At 37.0% G+C, this 17,959-nt stretch overlaps 1 protein-coding gene and 1 long non-coding RNA gene across 2 annotated transcripts in view; both read left to right on the top strand.

Annotated features, from left to right (window-relative positions):
* The first annotated feature begins 8,276 nt into the window (after positions 1 to 8,276).
* Positions 8,277 to 14,626, top strand: LOC125659555 (uncharacterized). Its single transcript, XM_048891270.2, has 3 exons — positions 8,277 to 8,572; positions 10,129 to 10,474; positions 12,647 to 14,626. Exons 2-3 carry the CDS (start codon positions 10,138 to 10,140, stop codon positions 13,642 to 13,644), a joined length of 1,335 nt encoding a protein of 444 aa, XP_048747227.2. The 5' UTR covers positions 8,277 to 8,572; positions 10,129 to 10,137; the 3' UTR covers positions 13,645 to 14,626.
* Positions 14,627 to 15,616: 990 nt separating this feature from the next.
* LOC130054111 (uncharacterized) overlaps positions 15,617 to 17,959 on the top strand; it is a 45,490-nt gene continuing 43,147 nt past the window's right edge. The window contains exon 1 of the long non-coding RNA XR_008802388.1: positions 15,617 to 15,661. This is a non-coding gene — a long non-coding RNA (uncharacterized LOC130054111). The remainder of the gene's footprint in view (positions 15,662 to 17,959) is intronic.

Genomic DNA, 17,959 nt, shown 5'->3' with positions numbered 1-17,959 from the left:
TCCATCTGAATATTCTATATGGTGGTGTATGACTGTCGGCGGCAAAGGTTCATTCTTTACAATATTTATTTCACTAGTTTTCATAACCTCCAATATTTCCTCCATTTCACAACTTACATTTGTACCGAAAGACTCACCACCCAAGTCTGTTTCCTGTTTTCTCTGGCTTTCATCTAAATTAAAGTCAGAAACACACTCGAACACGCCTGGTTCGTCGATAATAGCCTCCTCTTTGTTTGGACTCACATGGAGCTTGTACCTCACATTTTTCATAGGCTTGCTGTTTTTTCGCTTTCGTTTCCCTTTACCTCCGTGACTAGTGTGTGGCATACCAAACCATAAGAATTTCACTTGAACATGCGCTTATTTCCGCTTTTTTGATACAAAATGTCACTAATCTCCCTCTGCTCAAAAATACACCTCCATACCGCCATTACACACGTGACTATATATATTCAAAAAGCAAAGGGTGGCATACAGAGCAGAGAAGAGCTCAGATACAGAAGATACTGAAAGTCGACTGTACGTCAAGCGATGAGGAGTGTGAAGAAGGTTTTATTACTTATACCCCATCCTGGCAGAGTGACACTTATGCCAAAGTGAAGAGCACTCTGGATAAGGTCTTTCTCGAAACTTACTCCTTGAAAAGCAGGCGACTTCTTCAAAACCGACGAATTGGAGCTAGTCATGTCAAGGAGCCCCCGACTTTTCCAGAAGGATGTTTGTGGATGCTAAACAAAGATTAAATATGGTGTCCTATTTCTATCTGTTTTTATCCGTCGTCTTGCTGGCTTGTGTATCATGCGCTAACTTTTAAAATTTTCAACTTCTCAAGAACCACCGGACCAGTTTCAATCAAACTTGCCCCAAATTATCTTTTGGTGTAGGGGATTCAGATTTGTTCAAATGAAGGGCAGTGTCTTTTTCCAAGGGTAGATAATCAAAAAAGGCAAAAATAAGGTGGGGTCAATTACAAATCTTCTTCTTAAGAATCATTGGGGAAGTTGAAACTTAAATTAAGCTTCCTGACATAGTATATATTGGAGTTTGTTCAAACAATGGTCCCCATGGGTGGTGTGGGGCCATATAAGAGGATCAAAGCCTGCACAGAAATATATTGGATGATATCTTTTAAATTCTTCTCAAGAGTTGCAGGGTTATGATTGGTCATGTTAATATGGAAGCATCATCAGATAGTGCTGATTCAAGGTTTTTTTTTCAACACCCCCTCCCCACTCCCCTCCCCGGGAATAGGGTAGGGACACAAAAGGCATTCAGTCTTACATGGAAATATATAGGGAACATCTTTGAAATTTATTCTCATGAACAGCAAAGCCATGATTCACATGCAAGCATCTTCAGGTAGGTTAGATTCAAATTTGTTAAAATCATGACCCCCGGGGATAAGGTTGGGCTACAAAGGGCAATCAAAGTCTTCCACAGGAATAGATAATAAAAATCTTAGAAACTCTCTCAAGAACACCAAAGCCATCATTATATAGTCATGTAAATATGCAAGCATCCTCTGAGAGGGTGGGGCCACCATTAGGGATCATAGTTTTATTTTGGAATATATAGGGAAAAATCTATAAAAATAGAATGTTCCCTTCTCAAGGACAACAGTGATTCTAGTTTGTTCAAATAATGTCCCCCAAGGGATGGATTGAGGCCACAACAAGGGATAAAATTTTTATATGGGAATATGTAGAAAAAAATCTTTTAAAATTCTTAAATAAATGCTCTCGGGGAAAATCAACTTTTTAGGGCACCTGAGTAAACTCAGGTGACCTATTGCAATTGGTTGTTGTCCCTCGTGTGTTAACAATTGAACATTTTTAACTTCTTCTCAATAACTACCAGTCCAATTCTTTTCAAATTTGGTATGAAGTATGATTGACACAAGGGGGACATATTTGTAAATTCAAGGACTCCATCACCCCTGGGGCACTAGGTGCGGGGCAAAAACTGCCCAAAATTGACCGGTTTTCAAAAATCTTCTCAAAAAACACACACATGTAAGAAAAACTAAATACATAGTGGTGTAGAGCAGGACGGCCTCTACCAAAATTGTAAATTTCATGATACCGGGGGTAGGGGTTCTGACCCCAGGGTGGGGCCAAACTTGTAATATAGTGTTTATGTGTAAAACATTTAAATAACATTTTCTTCAGTGCTTTTGATACTAAATTGAAACTAAATGGATGAAGCAGGTAGTCTTTTACCAAACTTGCATAAATTTGATTTTCCCCTGACGAGTAAGGGTTTTGACCCCAGGGTGGGGCCAAACATAGTATATAGTATTTATGTGTAAGTTTGCTGATACTGTATAAAATCTAAATACATACTTAAGAATAGCAGAAAGGGATGTACAAAAAATGGTGAATTTTTCAACCCAGGGTTATGTCTTTAGGATGAGTCCAAATTAGTCATACATTTTGATGTTTCAATGTTAATACACCTATTATTTAAAGCCTTTCATCAGTGTATGCACTTTTGAGGGCAGTGAAATTTTAAGAACACATCTTGTTTTATACTGTTGCTGAACATTAAATTTAACTTAGATATTCAGAACAGGAATTTTTTTCTAGATTTCATAGCCCATGGAAGTAGTGATACTTTTTCACTAGTATTCAGGCGACCGATAAGGCCTATGGGCCTCTTATTATAGCTACATTCTGGATTAAACTTGTTTGAATTTTAAGCATTCAACTTAACTGAATAACCTCCCTTCTCTAACGCAATGTCATTGATTTTTATACCCCCCCCCCCCCGCAACAAGTTGGGGAGGGGGGGGGGTATACTGGAATCGGGTTGTCCGTCTGTCTGTCCGTCCGTCCGTATGTAGACGCAATGGTTTCCGGGCTCTAAAGCATTATCCTTTCCACCTACCGTCACCATATCATACATATGGACTACCTATGGGATGAAGATGTTCCTTATCGATTTTGGGGTCAAAAGGTCAAAGGTCAAGTGCACTGGACATCGCAGTAGCAATATGGTTTCCGGGCTCTAAAGCGTTATCCTTTCAACCTACAGTCACCATATCATACATATGGACTACCCATGGGATGAAGATGTTCCCTATATATTTTGGGGTCAAAAGGTCAAAGGTCAAGCGCACTGGACATCGAAGTAGCAATATGGTTTCCGGGCTCTAAAGCGTTATCCTTTCCACCTAGTCACCATATCATACATATGGACTACCCATGGAATGAAGATGTTTCCTATATATTTTGGGGTCAAAAGGTCAAAGGTCAAGCGCACTGGACATCGAAGTAGCAATATGGTTTCCGGGCTCTAAAGCGTTATCCTTTCGACCTACAGTCACCATATCATACATATGGACTACCCATGGGATGAAGATGTTCGCTATCGATTTTGGGGTCAAAGGTCAAAGGTCAAACGCACTGTATGGTTTCCGAGCTCTAAAGCGTTATCCTTTCCACCTACAGTCACCATATCATACATATAGACTACCCATGGGATGAAGATGTTCCCTATCGATTTTGGGGTCAATAGGTCAAAGGTCACGCGCACTGGACATCAAAGTAGCAATATGGTTTCCATTTGAATTCTTTAACGGCTTTTTTCATCGCATGGAGATGCTGAGTTCCTAGATACCTTTTGAATCATAATACTGAAGTTTTACCTATTACCAACACCCTTTGGGAGATTGGGGTAAGCGGGGGGTATTCTTAGTGAGCATTGCTCACAGTACCTCTTGTTTCTATTGGCTTCAGAAGTCACATGATTTTTGGTCTGCTGGTTTATGCAATGGCGAGGTTCACTGATTTAACTGATGATGAAGTACAGAATTTACTAGATGAACCAGAGCTGAAACACAATAATCTATGAAACACAGTAACTGTTAATATTAATTAGGATATTGGATACGTTTTCTTTTAAACTAGTGGATACGGTGCATGATAAATGATAACAATCACACTGTCCTGTTCAAAGTCAAAAAACCGTGTGCATCTAGTAAAAACAGCCTAAAAATATGAAGGTGTGTAACAAAACAGTTATAGACTGTGTCCTCGGACAACAGCTGTTTTGTTTGACCTTCGAATGGATCTGTTGCCCTCAGCCTACAGATCCATTTCCGGGCCAAACAAAACAACTGTTGTCCTCCGACCCAGTCAGTTCAGTTCAGTCCCTTTTATTTGGACTTTCATTTCAAATTTTATAGAAGAATGACATTTTGTTACATCGTATAACAAAACTAGACTTGACAATAAACTGGCAATTAGCCATATATTCTTTGATAATACAACACTGGATTCAAAGCACAAGTAATATTGACCTCTAGTCGAGCAATATATGGAAATCCTAGCTGCTAAAGAAATTGTGTTAACCCCTAGATATTTCTTGGTACCAGTAGATATTACCTCAGTATCTGAAGTCAATATTATGCATAATTTATCTAATAATTTGTCCTGACCGATCCTCTTTCCCTGTTTTTCAGGTGTCAGGACGTGTGTGACAAATACCGGTATTCCGTGGAATTCAGTGGCATTGGCGATCCTCCAGAAGAATCTCAGCAGGTTGGATATTGTTCCCAGGCAGCCATTTTCACTTCCTCATCTCAATCTAAACCAGCAGTGGACAGTGATGGCAGCTGTTATCGTTTAGTGAGTACTTCAAAATTGAAAATGGGAAATATATTGGTACATATAAAAAGTACAAGATTATAAAAAGTTCATTATTATAAAAAGTACATTTAATTGCATGTTACTGGGATGGCTGATATCCATGCATGATATAAAGTTCTTTACTTGCATTACCAATGACAAGCTCATGGGTATGTTGCGACCCAAAGCAGATCACTGTGGCCTCCTTTTGGAATTGCAACTTGTGATGACATGTAAACATAGATATGCATCATGTTCATGTAGTTGAGGGCACATCGTGTACACTAGCGGTGCACTCTATACTCACCTAATCAAAATCCATCGTGTACATGCACTAACGGTGCACTCTATACTCACCTAATCAAAATCTATCGTGTACATGCACTAACGGTGCACTCTATACTCACCTAATCAAAATCCATTGTGAGCTGCTGCCATCAGTTGTCATCCATTATTTGTCTGTCGTTGGTGCCTGCATATTCAGTGTTTGTCAAGGTAAACTGAATTTAGCATATAATTTCATATAGAAGCTTGTACAATGTACAAACATTATTAATGATATGCAACACATGATTATGGTATATTTCTCCAATGAAGCCATCCTTTTTTATGCTCCCTGAAAATTTTCCAGGAGAGTATTTAATCGCCATCATGTCTGTCCGTCTGTCCGAGCTAATATATCTTAAACCTTTTATCAGAAAGAATTTAATCATAATTGATCACAAATATTCTTTGGGACAGGGACTTTTTGGACCAAGGTCATTTTGGAAAAGTCAAGGTCACTGTGGAAAGGTCAAGGTAACTCAGATCATATACCTTGTGTAAGGAAAAGTTCCTCATAGGCAAATGGCTTTCAGACAAAGGTCATTTTTGGAAACAGTAAATGTCATTTAGAACGTATACCTTATATATTAAAAAAACCTTCATTTCAACAATATTTCAATTAAAGTGTGTTGCACTCACACATACAAGCTCATCCTGTATATTATGTGTTTGAGATTCATTTTATTATAGGGAAGTCGTGTTCAGTTGAACTGGTGAATTAAAACATAATTCTGGGGAAAAAAATTCTTCCCAGGTTGCACAGTAAATATTTCCACACAGAGAGTTGTTATCCCCCGAGGAAATTCTGAAATTGGAAGTGGCCTTCACTATAAACTTAATGAAACAGAGCTACCCAGACTCGGACCAGGAACAGGATAAGGAACAAATGGAGATCTCTATAAAGCAGTTGATGTCATTTAGTAAAATTTCCAACTTAGTTAATGCAGACAGATTAAGGTGAGCTAATCCATAATCACTTTCAAATCTGACTCTATGTGATATATGATGTTACATATCTTGCTTAGTTTTTGTCTATTTTTATTGCAATTACCATTAATATTTATTAGGGGGGGGGGTATATAGGAATCACTCTGTCTGTCTGTCTGTCCGTCTGTCCATCCGTCCGTCTGTCTGTCTGTCTGCAGATTCGTGTCCGGGCCATAAGTTCTTTGTTCTTTGACTTAGGCATGCCATATTTGGCACACAGGTGGATCACCATGAGAGGATGTGTCGAGTACCTTCACGACCTCTATATGACCTTGACCCTTGACCTCAAGGTTAAAATTAAAGGTTTTTTATAATGGATTTATGTCCGGGCCATAACTTCTTTGTTCTTTGACATAGGCATACCACATTTGAAACATGAGTGTATCACCATGAGACAATGTGTCATGTACCTTCATGACCTCCATATGACCTTGACCTCAAGGTCAAAATTAAAGGTTTTTACAATGGATTCGTGTCAGGACCATGACTTCTTTGTTCTTTGACATAGGCATACCATATTTGACACATGAGTGTATCAGCATGAGACGATGTGTCGGGTACCTTCATTACCTCTATATGACCTTGAACTTTGACCTCAAGGTCAAAATTGATTATAGGGTTTTGACATAGTCATACCATAAGACATGGGTGTATCACCATGATACTATGTGTCATCTACATTCATGACCTCTTTATGACCTTGATCTTTAATCTCAAGGTCAAAATTATAGGTTTATGCCATGGATTTGTGTTCGGACTATATCTTCCATTTTCTTCTACAAAGGCATACGATATTTTTACACTCAGGAAAGAGGTAATTTATCCTATTAACATCACCCTTTGGGATATTGGGGTAAGCGGGGGGTATTCTTAGTGAGCATTGCTCACAGTACCTCTTGTTGAGACTTGATTTGGGTCAAGATAGATGTAGGTCAAAAGCATCAACACACTAAATCTATTCCTGTCCAGCACTTCAAACTTCTAGTCTTTTTTGTTTTTTGTTGTTGTTTTTTCATTTGTTTGTTGTATAGTTTTACACAAATAAAATATTGTTATTTTAAACTACACATGTATTTGTATGATCGTTTCGAATTGATGGAGTCCAGTACTTTTATTATACCGCTGAACTGCTGAAATAGTTTGCCAGATATTTATACTGTGCACATATGAAAAGGATATCAGAGAGTATTGTTTCCTTACTCTGAACACCATAAAAGAGTGGAGATTTAAGGTATAAAAGGTGTCAGAAGATGGCATTTTTGACCTTTACAAAAGCTGCATGAAAGTTCAAATTAAATGCAGAAAAGTATTTAAAAGTTGACATTTTGTAACATCAAAAGATCTGCAAAAGTTGCAGAAAGATGAGTTTTACTCGTGAAAAGGTAAATAAAAATCTAAAATGTATATAAAAGTAGAAATTTTTAATGGCAAAGTTATCAAAAAGGTCAAATTTTGTTATGTAAAAAGATGTAAAAAACCAACAAATAAAAAATTCTCAAAAAGATGGAAAAATATCATATATTGATGTTAAAAAAGGTGTATAAAAGTGGGTCATTTGGATATCTTTTTTGCGTTCAAAAGCTGTACAAAATTCGATCTTTTGTACATTTCATTAAAAAATTAAAGGAGCAATAAATGTGTAAAAAGATTAATGAAATGTGGCCTTCTGTTCATCTTTTGAATATACAAAAGGTGGTTTTTCATGTAGTGGTACATGTGTAAATGTTATTTTCGTCAAATCTAGAAACTTTGCTTGATTACATTATTCATTTTAAAATTAAGGATTATCTCCCCCCATGCATAGCTCTTAGACGAATTTGACTCCACTTTCTTTGGCACGCTGTTTTTGGCTATAATAGCTCTAAAACTTCATTGTTATTTCAAATTTCAAACATTTCGGTTGAGCATCACAGAAGAGACATTATTTGTCGAAATGCGCATCTGGTGCATCAAAATTGGTACCGTATAAGTTTTTACATTATGACCCCTGGGTCGAGGCATCTGCTGGTGGACTGTTAGTCCCCGAGGGTCTCTACAGCCCAGTAACTAAGTACTTCGTTACTAGCTTGAAAATACGGATGTATATTTAATTGCTGTTATAAAATTTAGAAATTCATTTCAAAATTAAGGATTATCTCCCTCATACATACATGTAGCTCTTATCCTTAGACGAATTTAACTCCACTTTTTTGGCACGCTGTTTTAGGCTATAATAGCTCTAAAACCTCATTGTTATTTCGGATTTCAAACATTTCGGTTGAGCATCACTGAAGAGACATTATTTGTTGAAATGCGCATGTGGTGCATCAAAATTGGTACCGTATATGCAATTTATGTAATAAATGATTTTATGCTGACAACTGTACGTACCATATGATTGTTTACCCATGGTGAACCTCAATTATTTACCAATACAGAACCCCGTATGTTACCCCTTAGCGATACTTCATTTTGATTGGCTAAAAGATAGCGTCCCTTTTGTGAAAGGTAATCCTGATAGAAGTCTAAGATCACAGAGAATATTTTTATTGCAAAAGTTTTGTTTTCGCCGATTTATTACGGTTTAAAAGTTGCTGCATCGTTTGAGGTTTGCAGTTCTACGCTATGTGAGCGGAACAGGACTTCTACAGGTAAAAAATGACATAAAACTGAAATTTGTTTTGTTTCACGCACAGCCGAGTGTGACCGCCATACTGAACTCTGTCTTTGTTTACAAACATGGCGAAAGTTTTAGTGGTTGGCCACAGTTTCATACGTCGTCTCGAACGATCATTGGGGCAAATTGAAGGATGTATCAATAATTTGGGATTAGATTCATCTTTATGTACAGTGTATTTCTATGGAATTAGCGGTGGAAAGTTAGATATACTGGAAGTTGACTCTTTGTTATTTGAGAAGCTACGGGCATACAGACCGGACATTATCGTGATTCAGCTAGGTGGGAATGATATGTCCATTAAAGCAGTCAGACCAGAAGTCTTTGCATGCAGACTAGTAGACTGGGTTCAATCTTTGACTGAACAATTTTGCTTCATAAAAAACATTGTGGTTTGTGAACTTTTTATTCGCACTAAACCAAGACAGGTTAGTGTTGAATTATACGAGTTTAAGCGAGGCATTGTGAATCAAATGTTAAAGGACATGTTGGAAGACCATCCTAACCTCACATTTTGGCGTCATTTGCGGCTGATGCAAAGTCCCTTGGCTATTTTAAGTGGGGACGGTGTTCACCTCTCTGTGATAGGGACAAAGAAGTTTTATAGGAGCCTTAGATTAGCCGTTCTTCATGCTAGACAGTATTTCTTTAATATTTGATATTTGTATTGCTCTTGTGAATGGGTCAATAATCAGATTGATGTTGGTGCAATATATATTTTGCATATATACAATTAGGTTGTATAGTGTTTGAATATTCAGATTGACGTTGGTTCACTAGTACATTTATGAATATATACAATATATGTTGTGTGGCATTTGAATACATTCTGGATTGCTGGGTTTACTTAACTCAGTTCTATGTGAGCTAATACATTGAGAATAACTAGTGTACTTTGACACAGTTCTTTTGTTTTCTATAGTAAAACTACTACTATACAAGTGTCACATTTACATCTACAATCAAAAGTTGAACATTAATTATCAAAAATGATAATAATATTTACCTACTTAAGTTTATGTCTTGTCTATACACTGGTAACTTGGTCAGTGACGTGCTGAATAAACAGTTTGTTCATGCTGGGCAGTTGCATATGTGATATTATTTGATGCCTATTAAAGGTTTATGATTTGTTTAGCATGGTTCAGGAGTCCTGGGCATGTATTGTTGCATATATGATATAGTTTGATGCCTATTAAAGGGTTTATGATTTGTTTAGCAAGCTTCAAGAGTCCTGGGCTTGTACAGTTACAGTTTATTTGGCATGGTATGAATTTATCATGTTATATACAGTATGGGTATACTGGTACTTTCAGATTTAAGCCTTGTAAGAGGTTGTAACACTGTATACAGTCAAATAGATGTCAGGTTCACTTCTGAACAAGAATTTATTTCTGAAAATATGTAGTTATATAAAAATTAGCAGGTTAAATTACCTGTACCCTAATTAATGGCATGCAGATATCTACATGTATAGTAGCATGCTAATATTATTTTAGCATGTGCTTAATGAACATTTTGTTATTGTAGATCTTAATCATGGGTCCAAAGAAGAAGTCCGCTGGCACTGAGCCTCCAGCTAAGCGGAGAAGGACTGCGCAAAATGGCAATGCTACAAACATTCTAAGTGCAAGTGACACTACAAATAGTGATATAATTCAATCCTTAACTAAAAACATTACAAGTAATATTATGACAGAATTACAGAAGGTCGGAGTTCTTCCTACACAGAATCCACAAGTGGAGCAAGCAGGAGGTCCAGATCAAGACAAGCAGCAACGATTTGAAAGAAATACCAGTGGTACAATGCTGCAAGGTGAACAGATACCTGCATCAGCAGTTTTGGATTTGAAAAGACAGCTACCAAATACACAGGGTAATCAATCCGAATATAAACCTTTGGGGAGACCCCTTCACACTTATGTTACGACAAAACTCAAAGAAAAGATTCTATCAAATGAGTTTGTGCAAATGAGTGATATTTTAGATCCTCCCACAGAGCTGGAGTTTGTTGACTTTCATTTGTCAGTGAAAGACAAAGGAAAAGTTGGGCTATCTTCTAACAAGAAGAAGAAATTTGTCACTATTGAGGAGTGGACTCATGCTTTTAATATCTTTAGTTCAGTTTTAAGACAGGACAGCCCAGATGATCGAGATCTTCCAGAGTCGTTAGCAGTGTACATGCACTTGATTAGATCTATTCAGAAAGATGGGGGGGGGGGGCTGGTTTCATTATGATGTAACATTTAGGAAGGCCAGACAAGGGGACTTGACAATGTCTTGGAGGCATGTCGATCAAGTGTTATATAGTCGTGCCCTTATGAAAAAGTTGGGGGGTCCAATTATTCATAGCCAGAATACAAAAAAACCAGCTTTTTCGTCCCCATTGTTTCAGATACAATGATGGGAAGTCCTGCAACAGTCAGTGTAAATACCCACACATATGCTCTACCTGTTTCAAACCCCACCCTAAAACCCAATGTTGGAGGGGCCGTGACAAAAAGTCTGCAAGTGGGCCACAGCCTCCCAAAAAAAGACCGAGTGTCTCTCCCAACTACCCACTCCTGTAAACCCTGCAAAACTAGCTCAATATTTAATTGGATATGACAAGACAAAAACTAAATATCTACTAGAGGGGTTTAGAAATGGTTTTCATCTAGAATTTGAAGGGAAAAGGGGGTTTCAGCTCAGTTCAAACCTTAAATCTGCTCTTGAAAATGAGGAGGTTGTTACTAAAAAAATTGCTAAGGAATTAAAGGAAGGTCGCATAGCAGGTCCATTCTCTGAACTACCATTTAAGTCCTTAAAGATTTCTCCTCTAGGTATAGTACCTAAGAAAACACTTAATCAATTTAGAATGATACATCACTTGTCTTATCCCACGAAACAGGAAGGTTCAGTAAATGCAGGAATCTCTGATGACTCAGCTGCAGTCCACTATGCTGGAATCAATGATGCTGTAGGTTTTATTAAAGAACTTGGTATAGATGCATTTTGTTGCAAGACAGATATTCGGTCCGCATTTAGAATCCTTCCAGTATCTCCAAAGGACTATGAGCTATTAGGTTTTATGTGGGAGGGTAAATACTACTATGATAGATGTTTACCAATGGGTTGCAGAACTAGTTGCAAGATGTTTGAAGAATTTAGCTCAGCAATAGAATGGATTGCAAGAAATAAGTTGGGAATGAATGCTGTGGTTCACATATTAGATGATTTTCTGTTCATTGAAAGATCTAAATTTTCATGTCTCCAGAAATTCAACGAGTTTCTCGATGTTTGTAGGGATATTGGTATTCCACTTGCAGCAGATAAGACTGTGCTTCCTACGCAGGTTATTGAGTTTGTTGGAATTGAACTTGACGTTAGGCTCAGAGAAACTAGGTTACCTTTGGATAAGATTGAGAAATGCACACGGTTACTTCATTCATTTAAGAGTAAGGATAGGTGTACGATTAAGGAAATGCAATCATTGATAGGTACGTTGAACTTCGCTTGCTCAGTCATTCTGCCAGGTCGTGCATTCCTCAGACGCTTTATCAATCTTTTGATGAATGTTTCAAAGCATCAAAAATTCATTACAATAAGTAGAGAATGTAAGGACGACATGTCTATGTGGCTAGCTTTTCTAGAGTGTTATAATGGAAAAACAATGTTTTTAAATGAAAACTTTCTGTCTAGCAACACTTTACAATTACATACCGATGCGGCACAGTCAAAGGGTTTTACAGGAATTTATAAAACGCAATGGTTTTATGGTAGTTTCCCAGAGGACTGGAAGAAATTGAATATCATGACATTAGAGTTTTATCCGATAGTTATTGCAGTCAATTTGTGGGGTAGATTATTTGCTAATCACTCTATTTTGTTCTTCACGGACAATGAAGCCTTAGTGTCAGTGATCAATAGGCAAACAAGTAAAGATTCAGTAGTAGTACAGATGGTCAGATATCTGGTTCTTCAGTGTTTGCATTATAATATCATATTTAAAGCAAAACATATCCCTGGAAAACACAATAAACTGGCAGATAGTCTTTCTCGGTTGCAGGTTCAAGAGTTTCAGAAGCTGGCACCACATGCTCAACCAGAACCATCAGTGGTACCAGAAGCTCTGATGCCTCAAAACTTTTGGAATACATTGAGCAACTTACAAAAGCAGCCATAGCACCATCCAGTAAGGCTACGTATAATAGAGCTTGGAGGACGCTACTGTCTTTTTGTAGTAAATATGGAATGTCTTGTGAACTACCCCTGAGCACTTCGCTGGTGGTTCTCTTTGTAGCTCATCTTTTCTCCGACTCTTTTTCCCCTAGGTCCATTTCAACATATTTACCAGCCCTTGCTTATGTTCACAAAGTGCTAAATTACCAAGACCCAACGCAAGCATTTGTTATACAGAAATTAGTTTCAGGGGCATATCGTTTGGGCAATACCTTTGATATACGTTTACCCATCACACCTCATATTTTAAACAATCTGCTTTCGTGTATACCACAAGTCATTCATGAGGAATACAAAAGAAAAATGTTTCGAGCTATGTTCTTATTTGCATTTTCTGCATTTACACGTATTGGGGAAATAGTAAGTTCAGATGGGCATACAGATGATGTCATTCAGCTTTCAGATGTTACTTTCACTCGGGGGGCAGAAAAATTTAATCAGGTCAATGTCTGCTTTAGGAAGTTTAAACATAATTCTTCAGAACAGCCTAAGTACATTTCATTCTCACATGGACCATGCCAAATTTCTGCCATCGATTCCCTTGTTCAGTATTTGAATGTTAGGAAAAACAATGAAGGTCCACTTTTCATTTTAAATGGGGGTTTACAGCTGACAAGGAGTGTATTTAATAAGACCCTACAAAAATGTTTGCTTTGCTGTGGCTTGGATAGTACACGTTACAAAGGTCACAGTTTTAGGATAGGTGCTGCTACGGTGGCTGCACAGAATGGTTGCACATATGCGCAAATTAGATCAGTGGGACGCTGGCATTCAAATGCATTTCAGAAATATATCCGATCAAATAACATACCTAGCAATAAGTAATAGTAAATTTTGTCAGAACCCTTGTTTGGCCTAGGATTGTGTATACCTGCTGGGGCCGGTATATGCATTGGTACAATATGACACTTCTATTTAACCAAGTTACTAGCTTGGGCCAGTAACTAGTGCAGTTTTCATGTACGGATTAACATTCTTTTACGTGTTACCTGCTGGGGCCGGTAATGCAGTTGAAGTTCATTATATGTATATCATCATACTGTTGAATTATGTTTTGAGTTATGATCTTTTAAGAGTTAACCTGCTTGAACTGGTAATATTATTGAAATTAAATTGTATGTACATATCAAAGGTTCGCATGTTATCTGCTGGGGCCGGTAACATTATTTTTCTTAAGATTAGTTTAAAATACATGTACATTTTATATTATATCACAATAGCCAAGATCTTTGGTACAATGTGCTTTTTACCGGATAAGGTTATGGATAGTTTTTATGTTTCTTCTAACTTGTTAATGGATGATGTGCTGGCAATGGCTTTGGTGGGGTCGTTTCAAAGACCATGATTGGCATGATCTTTTCAACCTGTGGGTAATGGACCCCACCTTTGCCCATTATTGGATTGTTGTTAAATATTAACAATATAACTTCTTATTTGTTAGTCCCATATACATGTTACCTTGATTATTATTTGTTTTCTTGACTTACATGGAATGCCAGTAATAGATATGTATTTTATATGTGTAAATTTTACTTCGGTCTGTCAGTTTTTCTTGAAAAATTCAGGGTAATTGTAAATTTAAGTATGTCCATTGTCTAAAGAGAAAGTAAGCTTTTGTATATTTATGTTTTGAATTGCTCGAGTGCAATTTTGTTATTTGTTTTGTATTTGTTTTATTCACATGTGTATTGGATAGTTGCATGTAGTCCTAGGAATATTTTTGGTAGTTATTTTTTCTATTTGTTCCAATTACATGTTTGAATTGTTGATCAAGATTTATTTGATCAATAAATTTCTTTTCAACATACATAGAGTTTTTGTTGTAAAGTAAGGAGGAGGCATAAGAGTTTTTACATTAAGAAAAACCTTCATATTTCACCAAGTTTTTTTAATAACCAAATCCTCTATATCAATTCAGTATTCTTGTATACTTAGTTTCACAAAAGAAATCATATAGACTTATCGCATTCATCATCGGCAGAAAAATTGCTTATCCAGCATCAATCTGAATGAATATCGTTCCTTTCAAATCCAAATACAAAATAGATAGTTGGGCAAACACGGACCCCTGGACACACCAGATGTGGGATCAGGTGCCTACGAGGAGTAAGCATCCCCTGTTGTCCGCAGTCAAAATCAGTGTGCCAAGAACGGCTTAACAATCGGTATGAAACACGTCAGACAGCATTTAACCCAATGCGAGATTGTACTGACGAACTAGGTCGTTATAACGACCATAGAATTTGCGAAATGCTGACTTCAATCGATACTGTTGAAACCCCTGTACCATCAACTTGTTTGTCAGTAGCTTACCTCGATTTAAAAACTGGCTATAACATATTAATTGGGGAAAATCTTCGTGTATATAGCACAAACTATTATTGAAAAGTCTTCAAAAACTGCTTACAATCATAATCATTTAATTTTGATAATAAAAACGCTAATTTCTTGATTTTGTGCTAGTACATTTCAGCCACTAGGATCTCCGTCTATACACAGGAACGCCCACAGGCCCATAGAAGCGGCATCGTAAGACAGTGGCTATAAACAGCCACCGTCTAGAAAAAGGACAAACATTCATTCTGTTTCATTGTTTTTTTACCCAATCCGTCGCCCACACTCAGTTATTGCTTTATAGAAATTGAGGTAGAAATAACTTCCTCATGGATATATATTTGAGGAAATAGTATCTTTATTCTATACCTCATTACCGTGTGTAGTTTACAAGCAATGTTGGAGGAAATTGTGCATAAACCATGATGTTAGTCGCATCTTACGTATTTCTCTTCTGTTTACGTTTTGTTCATTCAAAAGCTGGACTCGGGGTAGGAGTCTGCGGTCGGTAAGTAATGATCACCATAAAGAAAATGTAAACCAAATAATTTGATTGAAATTTGATGAAACTTAGAAACAATCATGCTTACATTTATAACATCAGACACAAGTCGTGTTAATACCGTGGCTTATTTGTAGTGATCCTTTGAGGTGCTGTTCGAATTTTCTACTGGGCGATGGACACTGCGAGCGTAAGCAATTATCTTTTGTTTTTGAATAGTTTAAAATCACTGTACATGTAACCATATTCATCATTTCTCCGACAAAAAATGATGGGGTATACATGTATCGCTACGTCATCCTATTTTCATTCCCTTAAAAAATAAAATGCATTGCGAAACGGATATAGTAATGGGACCATTCTTGTGTGGGTGAGGATGTTTCAGAGAGACTGTGTGCAACACTCTCAACTCTAAAATTAATTTTGTATTCCTTAGTTATAAGAGTTGTGATCGATATCGTCACCTTTTCACTGAGTTTGTAGACACTCTACGGACAGCAATTTCTGCTCGATTCATTCCGAACATGTAGCTTTGTAATCAAAAGAAATATCCTTGATTTTGTATCAGATGTTACTACAGGACTAAATAGCAAAGGCTTGCTCAATTGATACGTTACTTCACTTGAGAAGAAACATCTCTTTCTAGGACCTTCAACGCAACATTTAGATATACATTTATCTACGTTTTATCTATTAGTAAAATTCATTTTTATTCAGATTTCTTTCGGTATATTACAGTGAAGTCAACGTAACAGTCACCACAGAGTCTATCACATTTACTTCATATTTGGATATTCTATAGCACATCAATTTTAGCGGCCAACTGAGAACTAAACTTTATGACAAACGGGATGTCTTCAGCTTCTCCATCTACAACTTGAACCTGTTGTACTTGTTTCATACCAATTATTAGACTCTTCTTTACACACTGATTTTGAGTACGGGTTACTCGTTCCGTTTACCTGATCAAGCTATAGGCTCACGACGGATGTGACCAGTCGACAGGGGATGCTTACTCCTCCTAGGCACCTGATCCCACCTCCGGTATATTCCCGGGATCCTTATTTGTCCAACTCTATTTTGTATTGCTTATAGGAGTTATGGCTTGTGAGATTGATCACTGTTTGTTATCTTCATCTTTCATATAGCAATTTTCTATTATCACCTACATCTGATGTATTTATCTCTCAACGGATTCGATACACTAGAGCATGTCCTGCGTGTGACCAATTTTAAAATCGAGGCAATTTACTGACAAAAAAGTTGATGTTACAGTGGTTTCAACAATCTCGTTTGAAGTCAGCATTTCGTAAATTCTATTTTGTTAGAATGATCTTATTTGCAAATACAACCTGTTGTAAAGTACATGTATAATGCTTACTTGTTGCATAACAATTGTTCAGCCGTTCTTTAAACTGACTTTGAGTACGGGTTACTCCGTTTACGTGATCAACCTATAGGCTCATGGCGCATGTGACCAGTCAATAGGGGATACTTACTCCTCTAAAGCACCTTCACCCACGTCTATTAAGTTCGGAGGTTCGTATTAGCCCTACTCTGAATTATTCCCTGTGAGATTTAAGAGATTGGTCTATGTTCATTATCTTCACTTTTCTAGTAGCTTTGTTATCATGAGTGAAAAAACACTATTGAGTTTGGGATCTAAAGATCACAACGGGACTTCATAAAGAAAACTTGTAGACACTCATTGTGAGAACTCTTCTTATTGTTTTATCTCCCATTCTCGACGTTTTTCACACATAAAGATACGTCACCAGCCTTTTGTGAAATGCCAGAAATTTTTATCTATGCATGACGTTTACCTCATGTCCTACTGCAGAGAAAAATCTAGGCATTTGATTGGACGACAAACCGTGAATATAAGGCCCCATATTATACCCTGCCAAGAATAGATGGGTACAAAATAGCTTCGATAGATCTAGATATATACTTAATCGCTTCGTAAAATAAAAATTATTAAAAAAAAATATTAAAATCCATCATTTAGTTTTCGCAGTTTCAGAAATATTATAGTGAAATTATATTTATTTCCGTTAATTGATAAAAGTAACTGTAAGGTAATAACGATGTTTACCAGCTAATTTGTGTTACCGGTCACAAATCCCTCTCATCTTTAGCTGTGTACCAAAGCTTATCCAGCCGTGAAAAAGGAAACCATGGAATACACTATATCTAACTATTTTTACAAGACAATCCACATCAGCACTCCAACATCAATAGAAACTCCATTTATCATGCCACCATCAACTCAAACTCTACTTTCACTCCGCACACATCAATATT

Source organism: Ostrea edulis, chromosome 1 (assembly GCF_947568905.1).
Source record: "Ostrea edulis chromosome 1, xbOstEdul1.1, whole genome shotgun sequence".
Classification (NCBI taxonomy): Eukaryota; Metazoa; Mollusca; class Bivalvia; order Ostreida; family Ostreidae; genus Ostrea; species Ostrea edulis.
This window is presented reverse-complemented; position numbering and strand designations above follow the sequence as displayed.

Bases quoted from the DNA above. Each gene is read 5' to 3' on its own strand.
- LOC125659555 (XM_048891270.2), top strand. From the start codon at position 10,138: ATGGGTCCAAAGAAGAAGTCCGCTGGCACTGAGCCTCCAGCTAAGCGG. The intron at 10,475-12,646 runs GTAATCAATCCG...TCTCGGTTGCAG, and splicing joins ACAGCTACCAAATACACAGG to GTTCAAGAGTTTCAGAAGCT.